The following is a 22,866-nucleotide window of genomic DNA, read 5'->3' as shown; positions in this document are numbered from 1 at the left end:
CAAATCACAGACAAATTGTTCATCATCATTTATTTTATTATTTCCAATCAAAAACACTCCAGCAGAATGTTTGATTCAATTATAGAAAAATTACAGACATTTGTCTAAATGGAAAAATAGAGCTCTCTGTGATAAAGAATTAATCATTCAATCTTCAGTGTGCAAGAACAAAAAAATAAAAAAAAAGCTATTTCCCTTCACCATAAACATTAAAACACACAACACGACAACAGTTGAGAAGCAGCAGGTAAAGACTTAAACGACAAATCAACAATTTGTTTCATCTGTCTTCAGAACGAACATCAGATCCTTCATCATCTGAAACTTTATCTGTCTGATTTTACTCATTCTGATTTTCAATCGCACTGACCTTCAGAGAGAAATTGGATTCTGGACGAAGGCTATCGCTCCAATTTCTCCTCAGTAATAAAAAGCTCAGATCTCCCCAGTAGTAATTGATGAGGAAGTGGAACCATTGCAACAGCATTAACAGTTTCTAAAGTCACCATATCACGACTACACTTATTTTTCTGACATAGGGACAGATGATCTTCAGTTTGTCAAATGTGTATCAGTTACTGTATTTAAAAAAATATGGTGATGAGAGAAGTTGGAAGTCAGTGAATGCACCACCGTATTCAAACCACCAGGAGGCAGCACAATCAAGGCACATCAGACAGTTAAAAGGACCACTGCATCATCACTCACAAGAAACCTGACTTTGCATAGAAAATAAAATGAATGAAGGTGGTCTGGGTAAGCAGCACTCTGGTGTTCTAGTTATGGACATTTAATATCCCAACCAAGAAAAATGGAGGGGTCAGAAGTAAACAGAAAAATATATTTCTTATGCACAATATTATGTTTCTATTTTTACATTTTTGTCTCATTCATTTCTGGATAAATGTACAACTTAAGGCCCTTAATTTTTTCAGATGAATCTCTCTTTGGTTTAACTTACAAGTAGACATACAAGCTTCATTTTAAGAGGTTACACTTCCTCTTTTAACAGTCAGTAACCTAACCTCAGGTTCTGGTGCTGCAGACCACATTTGTCCCCTTAAACGTATGAAAAACTAAAGTGGAATAAGCGCATCTTCAAGTACTGATTCCATGTGCTTCTACCTCGAGTCCTTCATGCGTAAACAATTCAAACCAACTAAATTACAGAAAACTGACCTTAATGTCCAATGAAGGCTTCAAACCGGCGTTGGCAACAAACTTACATTGTGCAAAAATTTAAAAAATATTATTCTCTTTAAAATAAATTAATTTTAGTCTTTCACAAATCCTTTACAGTGTCAAACGTATCTTGTTGATTCAAATAAAAGCATCTTTAAAATGACAAGCGACGGCCAGTAAAATGGTTTGATTATATAGATGTTTTAGTGTTACTGTGTGTGTGCTCGCCTCAAAGTGAACAGAACTGAAACCCGTCCTCCTCTCTTTCTCTCAGCATCAGGACAGTTTGCTAATGCTCCCAAATGATTTCTTGTGGTGAGGAGAAAGAATAAGGGCGCCTTGTCAAGAACAGAACGCCGCCTGCCTCATGCAGCATTTAACAAGTCGATATCTCCCCCCACCCCCCTCTCTCCTCCTCCTCCTTTTCCTCCTCCCCACTCCCCACTGTGCTGTTTTAACCAGCTTCAACCCCGTCTTGTTTAAGGCCACTCAGAGTTCATCTCACTTTGACTCAAAGAAAACACACGTGTCCACATGTGATTTGTATAAAACTGCAGGACTGAAAGCAGCAGACAGATGGATGGATTGAAGCAGAGGAGAAAGAAGAAGAAGAGTGGTAGGTTGGGATGGAGGGATGCAACCTTGGAGCACACTGAGGCACTAAAACACATCAATCAGCCTGTTTAGGACCAGAGTGCTGCAGGAACACTTTCACACTGCTGTCATCAGTCTGTGATGTTCAGCAGGTTCCAGGACGCACAAGTTCAGTGTTTTAATTTGCTTTTTTCCGGAGCATCACTTTCCTGCCACGTCAGTTTGTGATTTCTCAACTTATTAACAGTAAACTCTGAGGTGATTTAGTTATTGACATGAAGGGAATAAATCAGCACCAAACATAAAACGGCTGGATTAAAGAGTCAGTTCGCCCGGTTTTGGTTCTGACTAGGACTACATGAATGATGGAGATATCATTGTAAATGTATTTTTCGAATATGTTTTGTTGTCACTGTTATCATTTATTTTGACCAAATCTCTTCTTGCTTCATATTTATTATCATTATTTATTCGTTATATTTACTGATGTTTCATGCTTATGACCTTAATTAAGTGTTTGAGCTCTCTGTATCCAATAAACAGTTACAAAATAGCAAGATTGAACCCGGCTTCCTCACACACACACACACACACACACACACACACACACACACACACACACACAGTCTCTAACGTGCTGCAGAGGAGCCATAAAGGCATAAATCGAATCGAACCCTGTGCTGTTGCAGAAGATGCTGTAATTCAGGTGGATATGTCCGCTTCAGCACAGAGAAGAAATGAGACCGGATGAGATACTGGAAGCCAAAGATGGATTTACTTTCCATCAAACCTGAACACACACGTCATCATGAGATGATGAAACTTGTGTCTCTGTGTTAATCGATGTAGACATATCTACAGTAAGCTCAACCGTGGCTGTAGTGTTAAGAAGTGTTCAGTATTAAATAAATAGAGGGAATGGAATGGTAAACAGTGCGTTATTGTGAAATTTTACAGTGTCTTTTCACAATAACGTCAATAACATTTGTCTGTATTTATTTATATGATTATTAATTCCATTAACTTTTTACCCGTTAATTTATTACTGAACACTTTTAGACTTCATACATGACACTGGTTTGTCGTAATATCGCATAATTTCCTGCTGAAACCAGGGTTTTGTGTGTACCGGCTAATGTTGCAGATAACAGTGAATGAGTCGTACATCCATTGCTTTGCTCCTGTACCTGGACATTTCTGATTTAAAATGCTTAAATATGTTAATTGGGCCTTTAAAAGCAGAGTTGTTTGTTCATCCAGTGATTAATCTCGCCAGGCCTCTGTGTACCTCGGCCTGCAGCGGCCCATATTCCACCACCTCTCCATCCACTGTTATTATCCCTTTGGGTGAATATGGCTGCAGCCTCAGCGCCCGCACTTTAGCGTGCACTAAATGTTGACAGTTAGTAGCCAGATGTGCACCCTTCTCCATCGCTAGGAACAGCTTCAGCAGCGCGGCACGGGATATCCCCGCTCTGACGTAGAACAGATGGATGACGCCATCGTCTGAGGTGGCGTCTGGTGCTGCCAGCAGGTCCTCCGCCAGGTGGGACTGGTACATGGCCAGCATGAGGACAAAGTCTTCCTCCTGCACCACCACCCAATCGCTGGGCAGCTGCTGGTCCAGAGGCAGCAGCAGGGAGTCAGGCGGGCCAGCGAGGGCTTTGGTGTCGCTTCGAGAAGGCGTGCTCTCCGTTCTCCTCACTTTGAGGGAGTTGTTGGAGTGGCAGGAGTTGTGGAAGGTGTTTTGACAGGGAGAGTCTCTGGACGGAGCCAAGGAGGAAGACTGATTGTTGCAATGCAGCGTCATGTTATTACCTAAACCCACCTCCTTGCTGTAGTCCTCGGTGGCGGGCAGGTAAGCCAGCTTGCCCTTGTAGACGCGGAGAGAAGCCAGCCTCACCAGCGTGCCGACGGTGAACCGTGCGGCTCCAACATGACGGTACTTCTCGCTCTCGATGTCGACGTCTGCCACAAAGCCCCAGGCTAGTGAGAGGAAGGAGAAAAGACGAGGGCCGGTGGAGAGGTGGATAGAGACCAGGTCCATGCGGGCCACGAGTCCTTGACAGAGCAGGAAGCCACAGCTGACCAGAAGCTCCTCGCTGGACACTGGCGATGATCTTCAGGAACAAAGGAGGAAAGAGTTAGTCACAACAGGCAGAGCTAAACGCCTAACCACAGCGATCATCTTATAAACAAACTATATTCACCATGGTCACATGACTTTAATGTCCCCAGTGCTAAGCTGATGAAGATGTTTAATGTCCCCTGTGCAGCCTCATTTAGCTAGCTGTTGGTAACAACTTGTTTTAAAAAAAGTAAAAGCTTCCAATTTCCGTGTGGGTTATTTATTATTTGATGTCGTAGAATAAAATCTATTTAGCTTTTGTGAACCACAGAGCTTATTTCAGGCATCCAACCAAAAAACTTGTTGACTTCAAGACACACTGACTTCAAGACAAAGTTAAAAAATGCTGACTCATTTCCAGGCTTTTAGGACTCATTGGAAGTTGTGTTCATAGCACGAACAACAAGCATTCAAACATGTTTGATCAAAAATACAATTGTTTTAAATGATTGGGGTTCTATTTTTCATGACTTTAGGGCTGCTGCATGTTGCAAATGAATGTGTTTGTGTTATATATGCTTAGTACTCAGGTCTGTCTTGTTAGAGAGATCATTTATTTTAAGAGACTCTGGAATGACATAGAAGGGCACTTTGATACACCTGCCAAGGTATCTTGCAATGTTAATTGCAATACTTAACAAAAATGGACAAAACCTCGATAAATGTTGATATTAGAATTATTGTGGCAGGCCTACAGCAGTCCTTTAGAGACACACTTTAGCTCTAAAAATAAGATGCAGATACCAAAATAAAAACAGGAAAGTGCACTTAATATTTTTGGGTTAGGAAGTGGGTCGAGGTGTCGTGTTTGTTTTGGAGTTAACCCACTATTATATAAGTCTCCTCTATAAGAGGAGAGTTATATAATAGCAGGTTAACTGTGACCTTATTGTGTAATCGTAAAAACACAGAGAGGAGGGAGATAAGGAGGATGGAGGCCCGTGAAGCTATAGAGGGAAGTGGGGGTGAGGGTTGGGGAGTCGGGTGAGTCAGTGGGGGAGGTTCAATAAAACAGGAGGCTCGGGGGCAAATGTTGGAGGTGGGACAGAATCAGCTTATGGGCCTTAAGACATGACAGGCCAGTCAGACAACAAAGACAATCCCATCTGGAAGAACGGAGACAGAGGTGGAAGGTCACGATAACACCCTTAAAACACACACACACACACACACACACACACACACACACACACACACACACACACACACAGAGAGAGAGAGAGATTTGCCTGCTGTTACCACCCACAGTCAATTACAATGATGACTGGATGTCTCAGTGGAGTTCAGTGGCAATGGCCCTGCAGATATCTCCATATTCATCATCCTGAATTTATTCACCAGTCTGTCCCTCCAAACTGTCTCATCTACATTTCCACGGCTCTGTTTCGTTCTAATCATTGTCTGGTGAAAAGGTCAAGAAATAAGATATACATCTCACCACTGCTTCACGCCCGCATTTTCACTTTATGCTACTTTATCCTTTTACTCCACTACATTTCAAGATGAAATATTGTACTTTTCACTCCACTAATAATTAATTTGACAGCTGTAGTTACTCATTACTTTTCATAGGTAAAGGTATACTGCCATGCTAGCAGCTCTTTAAGCTAAACAGTAACATCAGCAGCCATAAATGTGTAGCATTATTTCTTTCTTTTGTCTTTTCCCTCTTTAATACCATATTAATCCTCTAACAACCCCTCAGATTAATCTTGAGAGCCTTTGGAGGGAGCCTGACCCTTAGATTGGATAGCACTGGAATAAATTGAGTAACTGTATATAAAGTAGTTAAAACTCTGCAAAGGCCAATGGTGCATTTACATGTTCCTCCGATTGTTGTTCCTGCTTGAAGGGGAGTTTGCATGAATTTCCTCATTCTGAAAAATAATCAATGTACCTGTCCTGTGATTTGATTTGCTTCTAATTATTTTTCCTTCTCTTTACCGATGCACCGCTCCGCCAAGTTTTTTTCAAATTAGGCCAGTAGTTTTTACATAATCCTGCTGACGAACAGACATCAAGCCAACAAAATTGAACTGTAAACCCCTTGGCGGGGATAACAACATATCAGCCAGCGCCAGTTTGCAGCTGAATGAGTACTTTTTTTTTTTTTTTTTTAACTTGGACACTATTTCAGCAAAAAATGATAATAATAACCTTCATGGTTGAAGGTTTGGAGATTGGATTTACTGCAGGACTGTTGCGTTAGACTGCATTAGTTTTAGCTGCTGTAGGTGTACCTCATAAAGGGGCAACTGAGTTTAAATAAGTTCCTCACATTGCCTGATCCATATATTTTAAGCTGTTTATGCAGTAACTGTGAACCACCAGGGGAGGGAGACTCTCGCTCACATCAAAGTGTCAGATCTGTCTCTTCAGAAACCGTCAGCGTTCAGATGACGTTCCAGCTCGTGCTCATTATGTTTGTGTACAGAAACACATTAAACCCTCACTCAGCGAACCTGTTCACTGCATTGCATAATACCAGATACATTCTAGCTGTCACTCGTTTGATCCACGTAGCCTCAGTGAACCCTACATTCAGCTAGGAATAATACCAAATACACCCTGGCCAGGGCCACTGCAGGACAGCCTGCAGCAACCAGAGAGAGAGAGATTTTCTGGATGCCCCGTGAGTGTGAGAGGAGAGTAAACAATGCAGAGTCTGGTCCCTTCCTCTCATTGTTGCTGCCGCTCTGCCCGCAAGACCATTGTTTGATGAGAAGCTGATTGGCAGATGCAGTTAAAGTGACGAATGAATGCGGCTCTTTGGAGAAGACAGAACCGTCAGTATAAGGTGTTTTGTTATAATTAATTTTATTGTGACTTTATTTAATTTATGCTTTATAAAGTGAGAAATCCCACTTAGTAAACAAAAACTGCGGCACAATGGCTTACATAAGTGTTGCTACCAAGCAAAACACAAATACACTCAAGATACAAAATGACAGATTACAAAATAAATAAAATAGTAAAAGGGCAAGAAAAAGCCCAACGTGACCTCCAAACAGTAGGAGCAGCTTAAATAGAAAGTGCCTCAAAGCATTTAAAGTCCCCCACCTAACACCAGGTGACTTCAGTGGAAAGGGCAAACAACAGAAAATATTCAAATGTTTGTAGCCAGTCTTACAAGAAGAGATGTTTTTTTAATAAACTATACAAAATACCTACATTGGACTACTGGGAGAGAAGATCTGTGTGCAGTGAAATAATATTTAATTAAATAGTTTCAGCACAGAAAATTTTGTGCACTACGAAAAGCTATCATGGGTCTCACAGCTGAAAGATATCGGTAAAGAGACTTTGGGATATAAAACATTTGAAGTCTCTTAAAACTCTTTGGCCTTTTGGGCTGTCTGTTTCCGTTTAGACACATTTCAAGGAATTTTCATTCGTATACAATGAATGACTTCTGTAATCTCTTGTGAAAATGCAGATGAGGACATTGCTGTGTTGCTCATGTAAATATGGTGAAAGTAAAGTAATGTTCATTTTTATTCAGTGTTAATCCAACTTTCAAGTAAGTAAACGAACTGGCTGGTATTTTGGCAGCCGACAAAACCGTCAAACGTTGGCAGTAAAGCTTTGTTTAATTGAAACAACAGCAGTTGTGTTCGATTTGAAACGCTACCATGTTGAAATGCACGCACTAAAGGGAAGTATCTGAATTAAGACATCAGATCTTGCAAGGCTGGTGTCATTCATTTTTGGCATTGCTTGACTCAGTGATCATTTAGAGTACAAAGCACATTTTAGTTTAATTACACATAAGTGATTGACATGTCATTTCACTGCTCACTATGAAGTGAACTTAAGTGGGAGTGATTTTTGGATGCAGCAGGAGTCTCTCCACCTCTGATTCTGATCAGCTGCTGTTATGGTTCACTTGATCTTTCCTTCTTTCTTTCTGTCCTTTAACTTCTCCTTTCTGTTCTTTGTTCTGGCTAAATGAACTCCAAACAATGACTCAAATGAGCAAATCATTAATAATTCATAGATGAGATAAGTGCATTTTACACTGAAAAGCACCAGAAGGCATGTGTCTGAGGCCCAGTTATACAAAAGGACACTTTAACTATACAAAAATACACTAAGCACTAAATCAATTTTTTCACACAGTAGCAGTTATGTGCTTCAGCTGTACATTCTGCACATGAAATAAAAGTCAACCTGTTGCCTGATGGAAAATAAGCTGCTTTTTTTAAACACTGATTGCATTGTTTGTTCTGAAACGACTCATTGCATCATCTGATTTAAACTGGATTTTTTTTTTGCATATGGTTTTTACAATGTGTACGATCTTTACACACACATGAAACTCAGCACCGCACCTGGATGAATGGATTGTAATTATGTAAATATGTAACCTAACTGGTTTGGCTGGTTTCTGAGGAGCTCTAAGTTGTGGGTTAGTCATGATGGAGTGATAATGCTACAATGTGGCGGGTTTTTTTTTCATAAGCATCAACACTTAATGTTCTTTACTACAGTCAAGAGCTGTAGCTACTCATTATTTTTGTTACTGATTAATCTGCCAATTATTTTCTCAATTAAATAATTAATTAATAAATCATTAAGTATATATAATGACAGATGTCCTGCTTTACTCAGCAAACTGAGTAATTTATTTTCATGCATGACCAAAATAATCCCAAAGCATGTAGCATGTAGCACAAACCAGCAATTTTTTGCTTGAAAAGGACTTAAATTATTATCAAAATATTTTCAGCTTCAAGTGAAGCTTTACTACAGTAAATTAATTGTCACTTCACACAGACATTACAATATTACAACCACGGCAACTTTTTTCTACAGTGTGAGGTGGATCCTCACACCGATGAACGCAGGTCAGGGATCGAACCACCAACCCTCCAATCAATGGGCAACCCGCTCTACCAACTGAGCCACAGCCACCCCTTTATGTAGGAAGGTCATGTGTCTCACCCAGAATAGTGATGTATGGATGCAGCCAAGGCGTTGCCTGATCCACTAGGAAGGATACCCAGCGGGGTGCGGATGGCCTCCTCCCAGTCTGGTCTCTCCAGCAGACCATTTATCACCTGACAGACACAGGAAATACATATAACCAGTTGGACAGAAAGACATGATCCCTTTTGGCGTTCCCATGGCCCAGCCGGTTGCATTTAGGAGTTTTTATTTATTTTGAACAATTGGATGGTGAGCACTTATGTTCTTAATACTGCTAAGAAATCCCCTTATTGTGAATACATGGGAAGCCATACGTCCTCTGAATGCTCTAGGTCTCTAGTTTGTGGTTGTAAAGTTTCATGAGGCTGTGATTATCCCAGAGGTAACAACAGGTCATTTTATACAGTGAAGTCAAGTTTGTTTTTTGAAAAAAAATGCTCACTACAATGAAATGGCTACTATGAGGACTCATTTAATCCACAAGAGTCTCAGCTTTCCAGTGATATCAAATTCATGCAATTCATTGACTGTTTAGGGACCCCAGTATGCAGAAATATAAATTAAAAAAACAGATTCAATGCACAAGGAAAAAGTCTTTGCCCAAAACTGCATGATATCAACCGAAGTGGGCATGTCTGCAAATAAAAGCCTTGTGGGTACCCATGGACCCATTTTCATTCAGAGATCTGCTGCTGCATTAAAACTGAGACTACTAAAGCCTCTGGAAGTAAAAAGTCTGCAAAAGTAACGCTAAGTGGTTAATCAATTATTAAAATAGTGGCAGATTAATTTTCAGACCATCCACTAATCAATGAAATGTTTCAGCTCTGTTTATATGTATGCAATTCTTTCTCCAGATGGTAAGTAATGTAAATCTTTAGTTTAATGAGACATATTTTAGAACTACACCTGGACTCACCAGTTATCAAATTAATCAATGATGTCAAGACTGCTTGAGCTCAGTAAGGACGTAACACGATCAGAGACCAGAAGAATTCATTTAAAGATGTCTCATTAGGTGTCTGAGCTTTTCTAATTCGGAAACATTTTACATGCTATATAATGTTCATCTTGATACAGTCTGTAATGCTGACTTAAAGTGCCCTCCACTAATGTAAAGCCACACAGTGAATGTAATGTAAATATAGTCAGTATAGTGTCTATCATTACCTCAAAAAGAAGTCCATCCCCGGACATGATGACTAAAGCGCCCCACTGCGAAAGGTCAGCCTCCTTCACCAGCTCTCGGGCGTGGTTCTGTCGTTCTGTAAAACACACACACACACACACACATAAATATGTAGGTGTGTCTTTCCTGTATAAGAAATCTAGAAAGTAAGAGAGAAAATTGCCCTGTCAGCTTCCCCCCTCCACAGAGGGGTCAAAGGTCATGGTCGACTCTAATGGAGACGTCTTGTCGAGCTGTGTTTCGCTATCAGCAGCTAAAGTTACACGTGACACTGATATGTACATCTTATTCAGTCATGACTGGGCATTAAGATGTCAGGTAACTGAAGAGTCCACCTAATACTATTTCCTTTTCCCCATCAGTTGCCAAATTAAAGTATCTCCGTGGGAGGGAAAGCTGATATACGGTCTTAAATGAAGCGTCTGCCACGCTGCCAATTAGATCGGAAAAACTAAATTACCCAGGAGCACTCCGTCAAATTAATCTGGGGCTTAATGACCTGATGAAGTGGGGCCTTGGTAACACAGCTTCTTCTAATGGTGGACGGCACAAGAAAAACCTGTAGAAGGATAGTCTGTACCACCATCAGTGTGTATGAGAAAAACGTATAAGGTGAACTCAAAATACAGAAAAATTCATGTGAATGTGTTGTATTCTAGCAGACCTAATGATTAACATTTCTTCTACATTTTCTTGGTGTCATGGCTTTTTCATTAATGCTTAATTTTACGGTTCTGTAATTTCCTAGAAGTTTCCTGGAAGTAATTTGGTACTTTTTATTCAGACGTTCTGTAATTAGTACAGTTTCAGTTAATTAATTCCAATTAATTGCTTATTTAATCAAGAGAGTCTTCTGCTCAGTGGACAGCAGGTTAGCTGAACATACAAAAACATTTACTGTATATAGAATTAGGTATCCCATTATAAAGGAATAATGAAAGAACATTTTCCTTATTTTAAATAAAAGCTTTATTCCATGAATTGCATAGTTTCTTACTAAATTATTAGGAAATTACAGGTCCATAAAATAAAGTGTTAGCAAGTTAACTGTAGTGAAACCTTCTAAAGGATGAATGAGGGATCCAAGACTGCACTTGAATACAATAAAAACTACCAAGGACATTGAACACAGGACTAAGATTAAATAAAAATCAAAAAAATGAACACAGAGAAAACATTTTGACTAAAATGTAAGGACTTTTCATCAACCAAAACTGGTTCAAACATTTTGAATTGTCATTGACTAAAACTAAAAATGACTAAAACGCACTAAAGGGAATGAGCATTTTCATCTAAAGATTAAGACTAAATCTGAAATAGCTGCCAAAATGAACACTGCATATGAGACATTCTGTCATCATAACACTCATCTCTGGAGTCAGGTTTTTAAATATCGCCATCTGTTTTGAGTGTGTAGAGGGATGCATCTCTCTCTGTCTGTGTCTGTCTCTCAGTATCCCGTCCTCTGTCTGCAGGTGAAAGGGCAGGAGGAGTGCTGTGAGGTGTGAAGCAAAGTCAGTCAAGTGTACCACACTGTCACAACTTCAGTCACAGCTCTCTCCTTTCTTTCACCTGCTGAGGCTGCAGGGTAAAAATAAAACCAAACACCATAGAGCCTTTAATGCATATACTTAAAGACATAAACAGATCTACAGGGATGCTACCACAGCCTGTATGAAAATGAGAAAAAAGGGACCATAAAGTACTTGATTATTGGCTGTAAAGCTGCGGCAAGTGGAATGTGTCCCCTAATATTAGGTCTGCAGCAAATGATTATTTTCATTACTGATTAATTTGCCGAATATTGTCTTGATTAAAAATGTGCATCCCAGTTTCTCAAAGTCCAGTGTTCTGTCTTTAAATCTATTGTTTTGTCAGTCCAAAACCCAAAGATATTCAGTTTAATATGATTTATTAAAAAACTGAAAAGCTGTAATTCTCCATATTTGAGATGCAGAAAACAGCATTTTCTGCATGAAAAATGACATGATTTTTTTTTTGTCAGCTAGGCTACTTATTTGTCGACTAATCGCTGCAGCTCAGCCTAATAACATTTGTTTATCTCAGCACAGAAAAGTCAGTAGAGCCCCTCTTCCTCTTCCTTTGTAAGGATAGCAGAAAACATCCAACAGAGTTGTTTTTCATGCAGTATGTATGAATTTTATTTTTGTCCAATGGTCGCTTGAACCACAATCTAAGTTGACTAGATATTCCTGCTGCTGATATTTTTGACTAGACTGAGCTGGAACATCGTGCTTTCAGACAGGGAATTTGTTAAAGTTTGAGCAACAACAACTTTTAGACTAACAGTGTCCTGATGGACAGCTGAACTATCATAACACAGTGAGACAGCAGGGAAACATACAGGATGTCTTCCTGATTTTTCCAGGGAACAAATACATATCGTCTACAGCAACAGTTAATAACGGAAACGGAAAGATACAGTGGCTACGAAGGCAGCCATTAGCTGCAGTAGGTTACAAATCAATTCAATTCACAGCTACTTCAAATGTCACCACATTTCACATTTCAAGTTGCATTTAAAACAATATCCTGTTGTCTCACAAGTTTATCATACAGTTACAAGTTATCACAACAGATCATTTTCTACTTGAAAAAATGCTCTCACTGCAATGAAATGGCTACTATGGGGACAAACATCATCACACCTGAATAAAAAGGAATCCACAAGATTCTCAGCTTTCCAGTGATACGTTATGCACTTCAAGGACTGTTTAGAGACCACAGTATGCAGAAATATTAAAATAGTTGAAATTTAGTTTCCTTTATTTTATTTGTCTGTAATTTCCTGTGAAGAGACTCCTGGAGTTTGCTGCATTTCCAAAATCTCTCTTAGCTTCTTTAGTCTAAGAAATAAGCAAAGTGAACTCACAAAATGTCAAAAAAGGAAATAGTCTTGCATTTATTTCCCTTAATAAGCAGAAAAATACAACAGCACACCTTCTGGATTTAAGTTTCTCTCTCTCGCTGAATTAAGATTACCGTAACTGCGATAACTCATCGTAAAACCCACTTTATTCAAATCTTACAGAAACAAAATCCCCAAAGGAGCAGGACATTTTGATAAAATTCTGATTAATTATTCAGCCCTGGTATGTGATAGTATTTTATTACTTTTTCTAATCTTTTATTTTTCATTTTATTTTGGAAATATTCTACATTTTTACAGACCCACAAATCATCAAGTTTTTCCCAGACTTTTCAGGGACCTGAAAATAAGTCGTCCTCTTTTGTGTCCCTTTCTAGTAATGACCTTGTTCTTTCCTTTAATGCTGCTATTGTGTTAATGTCTTTACCCAACAAGATAACAGCTAAGATATCCCTATACAAACACACACACACACACACACACACAAACACACACACACACACACACACACACACACACACTCCTCTAGAGAGGGATCTAATTTCTCAGCTTCTCTTCTTCCCTTCCCTTCCCTAAACTCTGCAGAATAAAGGAATCAATTCCTCCTTATCAGTCCAGTCACATCACATTTCCTTATCTATGCAGGGGCTGTAAACTAAAAAGGATTGAAATGCCCCAATCAGCAACAAAGCTGTGGAGCAGGGACTCTGCAGTGAGGTAGGAGGAGAGCTTTTAGTATGCAGCTACCCTCGTCAGACAGATTGATAATGGCAAAACGACGCAGTGAGGGAAAACAAATATCAGGGCCGGAGATAAGTCTTATGGTGCTTGTGATGATTTTTATGGTCATGTTGCAGAGGTAGAAAATGAGGAGAGGAGTGCGGTAGAGCGTCACTCTGAGCAGAGAGTGCATTGTGACTAACTCAGTACAGTCATGCAGATCTCCGCTGGCCTCTGGTCACAGCCGAGAGAGAATGTGGTGCACATTTTCATAATGTCCTCAGAAGGATACAAAGATGAGTAAGATCCTGTGAGGATGAGTAAAACTGCAACTCAGTGTTTTTGATTATGGTATTTCTTCCAACGCACATGAATCACAGACTGTATAACAGAAGCGGACATAGTCACCGGGCTGTACAAAGTGTGATGGATATGCATTGCTACTCAGTGTGACAGCAACTCAATCTCAAGGTAGCCATGGTCTTGAACATACCCTGCTTCATTGTCTATTTTACTCAAAATGTGACCATTATTGGCAAAAAAGGAACATCATGCTGTCTTGAAGAAGACTTGGAACAAATGATTGAGAGCATTTACTCATTAGGAAAATTAGGAAAACTAAGTTAATAAGAGGAAGTCAAATAAGAAGGCTATATACAATTTTGCGCAAGTTAAACATTTTCGGCACTCGAACGTTACTATATTGATAATGTTGAATTTATATTACCATCTCGTGAACAAGTGTTGAACATTTTAGCTAAAACAATTAGTTTGATTACTAAACACTAAATAACTGCTTTACCTTACCATCAGACCACTTTTTCCAACAGTAAATTGAAGAAATTATATCTATCAAAGCCACCAGACTCCCTTGACAAAAACAGTAATTTAAGCTAAAAAAAAAACAAACCCACAGGAGTTGCTGACATGATACATTGGTTGGTTTGTAACCCTTTTAATACACCAAAATCACGCAATAACACAAACTAACTAAACGATTGAACCGGTGGTAGATCAGAAGATCTTGTGATTTGGAGGTAAAATTACTGCTTTTGTCAAAAGAGTCTGGTGGCTTTGGAGAGAGCACAGATAACTGCTTCAGTTTCATGTCGGAAAGGGCAGTATTATGGCCAGTTAAAGCGGGGAAAACTGTTCATTTTATTTTCTAGGTGGCTGCTGCTCCCACTCACAGCACTACATTGCTTAGCTTCTGTGCTGGTACTCCTGCCGGCATCTCTAAACTGGGGGCATGCAGATGGTCATCTACCATAGCTAATACACTGACTGTGGATAAGCACATCATACAACCCCACTTTACATAAAATCTGCACTATCCCTTTAATTGAGCTACCTAAGACTTAGATGCAGATTTTGTTTCCCATCTCTTACACAAGTAATCAATGCACAGTCAGCATGGAGAGGAGTAGCTATCATAGTGACTAGTGACTCTTTTAATGTATAAATAAGCTTGTTTATTTTGTTTAAACTTGAAACAAAAAAAAAATGTTGGCCACCTGGGGGCCGGAACAAGTTGCAACATGATTATTTATTTGAATGAACTGAAACTCACTGTGATGCTCTAAACAGCCAAGGGGAGTTGCAGATTCATAACTATCAATGCTACCATCATGATCGTTATAAGTGCATGTGAGGCAACTAGAAGCTCTGTCATCATGCTTATCTTGTACGGTCCCACTAAAGGCAGCTCCAGATGACTCCCCACCCTACTGTCACGCACATAGCGACTGCAGCTCTTCTCAAGCAGCACTACCTAATAACTGCAGAACTACCTCCACCTTAATGACAGCAGGTGGTGACAATTAAACAGCACCACCTTTTGAATTTGTGTGCGTGTGGGTGTGTGAGCTGTTATAGCAGTATAAATACTGTGACAGCTCACTCAGCTGCCAGGAGGTGCCTGCAGGCGTAGCCACACAGATAAACACACACATTTGTACATGCATGCACACAGACAAACACACTCTACCTTTTCAGTGTCGCTCTCTTATACAAACTCCAGGGAGTGCCTCAGGTGGGATGTGCTAAATTTTTTATCCAGATTTTTAATGAATATTTTTTGCCAGTGTGTCACAATTGTAGCTGAGATCTGAAGCTGATGTCTTTGAGAGTGTACAACAGGTAAACAACAGATTACATTAAACAGACTTAGACTGGTCGTAGTTGCTATGTTTGCGGAGCCAAAATGGTTGGTTTATAGCATGTAAATGTGTTTGACCACCACAGTGTACACAAGACCAGTCACACTTGCACATGTTTTCACAGACTCATTTCCCTGATTAACAGTCTTATTAAGTTTACTCTAACAGCACATGCCACTAAAAATCACCATGAAAGGACATCTGCAACTTTCACCCCGCTGTCCTAAAACGTGACAAAAGTTTTATTTTTTTCCAAGTGTGAAGTAAGACAGGCAGTGGTAGAAACACACCTCATCACAACTCCACAGAGACTGAAATGGGCAGAACCGATGGTTACAGGCGCTGATGGACGCTTCCTCAGCCACGCCTGAACCATCATCAGCTAACAAACATGGGAAAACTTTTGTGGTCTGCCAGTGGGGAAAAAAAAGTACTAAACTGAGGGACAATCAAGATATAGTTCAACTTGAGAAAGTATATTTACACCAAGCAGCAATTATATGAAGTGGTAAAAACCACATTAGACAAGTTAAATCCTGGAAATGATTGCTTTTGGTTTACAGAGTCATGGTGGAAAGACTTGACTACGCAGTAAAGAGCCGGCTCTCAAAATCCACAAGTGATTCACTTATAAAAAGTTACACTGGAGCAAGACTTTAATGTGAGAATAAACGGATGCTGTGCATCAGCTAAAAAATAGACAGGCTGTTCGTCTTTTCTGGCTATTTCCAATCACATGGAGTAAGAAACCAAAACTTTTACAGCAAAATGAAAATGTCATAGAACAGGACAAAACAAATATGTCAACGGAATTGTACTGCAAATGGAAAAAGCCAAACAAATATTGCAGATAGCAAGTAAATATATTAACAGAAAAACAATTCAAATACAAAGGCAATGCAAAGTCAAAATCACACTTTGCACTGCAAACCCCAAAACAAATGCAAGAGAAAAACACTGCTACAGAGGTTCTCCAGGCATCCAGGGCTGCTCCGGTGAGTGTGAGCTAATCGCCACTTCCACTAGCTCTGTAAGTACCATTAGCATGGCTAGCAGTGCCTGCTGCCATTTCAGCTCAGCAACCTCCACATTTGCTTGTGACGTGAGGCGAAAGTTGGTGCAGCCAATAGCAATCCATGTATCATTCGTTCTTTCCATTTTCAATTGGCAATCAAAAATCAAATAAGGAAAAATTTACTGGTTATTTTGTTATTTGTTTTTTAATATAACCAGGAATTAAATTGATTTGAATATTTAATTGGTCAGGTTTACGTGACCCGGAAGTTTGAGTGCGTCAAGTGAGCCGTCATTCTCTTCTCCGTAGTCAAACCAGCCGCCCCTATATAATGTAGTGCCTCCGTATTGTGATATTTATGGTAAATGAATTGAAACTGCTCAGTGTGAGCTGACATGAAGGATAAACACTTACTGTCATTGTTTCTCACTTTTTTTCAGTATAAAACTCTTACCCGCAGAGAGGAGATGAAGTATTAACTTTACATGAACACACCACGTGAAATAATTAAATTGCGTCGCGCCGAAGATGTATTCCACGTGCGGTCTTCAGTTTTCAGAATCAAGTGTTACACAACCAGGTCCAAATACCAAATAAATATGGAAATAAGATTAATTGCATGATATTCACAGGACTGTTCACTGTGGATTTTTTTTTTAAATAGCGCCTTTGGATATAGACTGTACAATAAAATATTACAGTATTGCAGTCTCAATTAATTTACCATGAATATCACAATACGGGCGCACTACATATATAGTTTGACTACGGAGAAGCGAATGACAGCTCACTGGGCCGCAGTCAAACTTCCTGGTCACGTAAACCTGACCAATAATTTTCCATTTCGTATTTTTGATCTGAGCCTAAGATTGAAATATGAAAAAACAAGCATTTTTTTCGTTTTGCGTTTTTTAATAGACAACAAATAATAATAATGGGCCGGTAATAATACCGGCCCATACTCTGGGTCAATCAAACTGGAGAGAGTCAAGTGGATTTCATTCTGTATGTCATATGCAGTAACTTTATGTTCTGTTACAAGATTTCTGTCATTTTAAGGTCAAATGCCTCAAAAAATAGTGTTCTCTACAACTTTGAGTCACCACTGTAATTACAAGTTGTCTTAGGAGGCATTCACACCTGAGCTGTTTGGCTGCTTGAGATGAATTCTGGTACATTTTGTCGCATAGTCCATTTGGTTTTCCATGGTATGAAAGAACCGAACTCCGGTCCGCTAAAAAAATGGAGGTCAGTGCACCACAGTTCTGTTTGCTGCAGTTGAGAATACAGTCCGAACCGAAGGAAGCGAACCAAAACACATCGTATTCTGTGTTGAATTTGGGTCTAATGATGAAGTAAGGCACTTATCAATATATGGTCAGACGGTCACATTACACAGTTGCTTGTGGCTGCACACAAAAACAACAAAGTCTTCGAATCATTTAGCAACAGGATGGTGGCTAACAGATTCAATCACACAGCGGATCAATGCTGCATAAAAGTGCAAAAAACTCATCAATACATTAAGTCTGTAACTTGCCTCCAAAAAATGGCAGCTCTGTTCCTCACATATTCTGTCCAATAGACGAAGGACAGCGTCGACAGCGTGACATTTCTTTACCATGCTTGGTGCACTTGAAAGCACAGTGTGAAAACAAACCAAACCAAATAAAAATGTCCACAATCCTCCAGACTTGTATGTGTCACTTATATGTGAAAGCAACCTTAAATTCATATATTTATTTGAAGCTTCTTTTCCTCATTTGTAGGATTTATGATATTTCAAGGATGCCTGTACTCCTTGTTCGTACATTTGTTTTATTTGCATTCTCATGTGGCTCGATGGCACAACAAAGAGCAAAGAGACAGCATTGTGTACGTTCTTAAATGAGCCATGATATTCTTCAACAGAGCAACCATCCGGGTTGCCGTAAGAGAAAGAACAAAAGACTGAGACGGAAATAAAGGAGCAGCACAGAGGTTGTTCGAGGGGATAACTGTCTCCTCTGGTAAATATTGCTAATTTGTATCGAGCAGATGAGAGGAAGATGAGCCATGTTGCTGTCGTTTAATTAACACTGTGTGACAGACATCTTAGGATGCCTGAGCAGCGAAGAGACCGCCGGAGAGGAATCAGTGTGCCATCTTTACTACCACATGGACATGTGCAGATCCTCGCTAACAAACACTCAGACAAACACACACTCTCTCTCTGCATCTGACCCCCGCAGCGGTGCAGTCATCCTTCATCTGTCCTCCACCCCTGGCAGTGCCCACAGCTGCTACACAGCCAAGGATCCAATAATGAGTCTGTCCACTTTTGTTAACATCCACATATAAGAGACTCAGAACAGATAGTCATGCTGTTTAGCAAGTGTTATGTCCCAATATATTATAAGATACATTTCATTTCATTGGTAATCTGCAGCTCAAATTGGGTGTTCCAGTTCTCCTGAAAACAACTCTGAAATCATAGTGGGTTTACATGAGCTCCTAGTCAAAGAGATGCTCAGTATCCAAAGACCGAAGAGGGTTTCTTTTTTTAAACCCCTTTCAGAGGTGGAAAACACAAAAGTGAAAGTAAGAGGAATGGATAAAACAGTGTGTCTGTCAGTTAGCATTTCTGGCTTGGAACATAAAGTTACTTCAGGGCAAAGAGTTAGCATATCATTAACTATCTACATTATTATGTGCTGTTAAAAAGCTATACCTTCAGGACTCACATAACCACTGCATAGGAATGTGTGCAGCTCTTTTTTTTTCCCATTCAAGATCAGCCCTACTCTACTACCCCTACTATTACTCGTGGCATTTGTTTATTTGTTTGGTTAGGTTTAGGCATGATGAGTGAGATTGGTTAAGGTTGGGGTAAGAATATCAGCCAATTAGAACCACAGTCGGGCGGGAGTAGGACAGATCTTCACCAGCCTTCGGTGGGGAAAAAAATAACATGTGTACCACCAGGTTAAGATGCTCATACATCCAATTCAGGATAGCATTCTCTATCTCTTGTTCTTTACTGGATTTAGAGAAGCTAACCTGAGATCTAATTGTTAAACTCACTGGTTTATCTAATCCTCAAAGAACATATTGGAACATATTGTTTATTAATAATAAAAATAATAATGATAAGGAAGCTGATAACCAAGTAGCTTTATTCAAATATGATATGAATATTAACTAAATTTCAAAGGGCCATATTGTACTTTTTAATTCATTACATGTATTTTAAAGCTACGGTTATTTTATAATTTTAACATTTCACATACCAAAGGTACCAAAGGTATTACTTCCATATCTTATAAGTACAACAAGTACAAGACTTTAGTGTTTCAGTCAGTCTATGCAGTAGGATATCAATACAAAAACACAATTAAATGTCAGCGGGACATGTTGGAAAGGAAAGGCCAGAATCTTCATCATTACTCATTTTAAGATAATTGATTGGTCAGTGAGGTGCGTTATGCTTATCTCAAACATACCCTGTTCTGGAGCAGGTTTGTTGTTTAAACAAGTTACCGTGACGATCTAGCCAGATAAGATGTGGAACACCTTGTGATCTCACATATCCTGCTTCGTAGTACTCACTGTTTTGTGTTTTCTCTTCTCTGCATCATGTCGGTGAAACAACCTCATGAGTTAATTTGGGTAAAAAGGTGAATCTACAGCATCTTAACTTTTATTTCTGGTGCACTGTTCTTCTGAGGAGTCCAACAGCATTTGATTAAAGTATTATTTCACTCTTACTGATTCCTGCATTATTCAGACTGTTAAATGTGTAAATGCAATCAGGGAGCGATTAGCAAAACTGTCTCTTATCTAAAACAGAGCACATTGATGCTGTTGCTTGAGTCAGATGAAGTAGCACCTGGCAGAACGCAGCGTGTGATCACATGCAGATGTAAAGTAATCATTCAAACATGAGCAATCTGAACACTGGAGCAGTCTGGCTCATTAAAGGCAAAAAGGGCTCGTGTCATTTTATGTTTGATCATTTAATCAGCTCTGGCAGCAGCTTCTGTCTCTCCACGCACCTCCTTCTACAATGTGTTTTATCAGGTGGACTCTGATAAAACACATTGTAGTCATCATACAATACAGAGGACGAAATAATGTAGGGCTGCTTATTGTGGCTAATAAGCATAGTCCTATTTATTTTGGTCAATACTGATATCATGATTATTAGACAAGATTACTTGTTGACTTTGGAGATATTGTCCATCTATTAAACTAAAGAAACCTGTCTAAACTTTAAACTTAAATATGAACTTGCTAAATGTTTTTCAAGTCAAATAAATAATTAATAATAAGAATAAATAAATACATGTACAGAATGAAATGCATAAATAATGTATTATCTATCAATATACAAGCATTAAATAAATAATATAACATAAATAAATAAAAACTAATTAAGGCCCAAATAAATTATAGATAATAGATTAGATATTTTTTAACTTACCTCCACAACCTACTGAACATATATTCATAATTTTGGTAAACCATATTCAAAATGTATTTATATAATGCAAAACAAGAGCATCAGTGCCAAACAGAATGCAGCACAATAATCCTTTTATCTAAATTATCTTGTTTTCATACTAGTTTGAATCCAAAATGGTAATTGAAAGTAACATTTGATTAATCACCACCCTATTATTATGTACTATTAATTAAAAACAGGTTTGAACAAAGCTGAGTGGAGCTCAATTAGGATTATTGAAGAATTACTAGACTGCATGCAAAAAACAAAAATCTTACTACTCTTCTACTGAGACATCATTCAGGGCCATCTGAGAGAGATTAGAGCCAAAGTTTTATTTTAGAAGTCTATCTGTCAAAGAGATTGTTGATCACTGTGGCATCCACATTTCCCTCTCAGCCGTCATGCTCTTTCATGTAGATGTAGATTTGGGGATTAAATCTGTTCTGAATCTGTTCATGTATTCTCTGGGATTCATTTGTCAAAAAGTTCACCTAAGAAATGACAAAAAGATGAGTTTTTGTATGCTTTTCTTCACAGCACAGTACCAGTAAGATGATTTCTCATGCATCTCTGCCCTCGTTACTATCTGTGCACCTCACACTGTGATGAAAGACATTTTCTTTGTCTGTTATCTGGCACTGCAGTGATTTATGAACAAACCCAGGCAGAGGGTGAAACTCAAAATAAAAGACGAGGGAAAACTCAAGCGAAGAACTGAGAGCATGACATACAGTACGGGATGAGACTGCACTATATAATTATTACCACCCAGTGTAGATTATATTGGCGATTATGAATGCATCAAATCAAATCATGGGGATCAAGGGGATTTTGTGTGTTTATCATGGACGAGTCTTTATCCATATGTGTGTCTGACTGCATCCACACATATTTATTACATAACAGATCTGCATGCATATGGGTCAGAGGCGGTTGATCAGCATAATGATGGTGATAGCATAAAAACATGAAGAAGATTTAAACTAGAGGAGGGTACTGGGACAGAGAGACACATCGAGGGAGGTGTTGGTGTTATTTAGGTCTTTGCTGAGCTGTGTGTTGTCTTTGTCATTGATGTTTAGGTGATTAAAAATGATGATAAGATTACAATTATAAGAGATTTATAACAAGCGTTTCTTGAAATCTGAGCTGAAAATTTAAAAAAATGTTTTGGTCCTGTGGAGCAGGTAGGGATCTAATATCTTGTTCAGGAAAACTTAAGCATGTATGCGTTTATAGGGAGTTGTACCCAGCCTTCTGGGATGTGTGGAGGGTTTCTGGACGGGCTTACTGTGCACAGGCCCAGTAGCCCAAGGGGTCCTGACCCACAGAGAGACGCTAAATGACCACAAGCATACATATAGGCAACAACGACTACACATGACACAAACTGACAACAAAGAGACACAAAATGAGGCAAACGACCACAAAGAGATGACTAAAAACATACAAATACCAACTACAAAACTAGATTCAAAAGTATTGTAAGGTTGAGGCATTCCTGGTGGCACACCTGGCACAGCGCATACCATAGAGGTCCTCGTAAGCGGGCGGCCCGGGTTCGAATCCGGCTC

The 22,866-nt window shown here is 39.2% G+C and overlaps 1 protein-coding gene across 1 annotated transcript in view; it reads right to left on the bottom strand.

The window, feature by feature from the left end:
- Window positions 1-2,421: 2,421 nt before the first annotated feature.
- LOC131971313 (sphingosine kinase 2-like) overlaps window positions 2,422-22,866 on the bottom strand; it is a 38,024-nt gene continuing 17,579 nt past the window's right edge. The window contains exons 3-6 of the mRNA XM_059332702.1: window positions 10,004-10,098; window positions 8,849-8,964; window positions 3,605-3,896; window positions 2,422-3,466 (exon numbers count right to left, since the gene is read on the bottom strand). Coding sequence (XP_059188685.1) covers window positions 3,029-3,466; window positions 3,605-3,896; window positions 8,849-8,964; window positions 10,004-10,098 — 941 coding nt within the window. The 3' untranslated portion in view covers window positions 2,422-3,028. The remainder of the gene's footprint in view (window positions 3,467-3,604; window positions 3,897-8,848; window positions 8,965-10,003; window positions 10,099-22,866) is intronic.

Source organism: Centropristis striata, chromosome 1, assembly GCF_030273125.1.
Source record: "Centropristis striata isolate RG_2023a ecotype Rhode Island chromosome 1, C.striata_1.0, whole genome shotgun sequence".
Lineage (NCBI taxonomy): Eukaryota > Metazoa > Chordata > Actinopteri > Perciformes > Serranidae > Centropristis > Centropristis striata.
The sequence above is the reverse complement of the archived record's forward strand: the minus strand, read 5'-3'. Positions and strand labels throughout refer to the sequence as shown.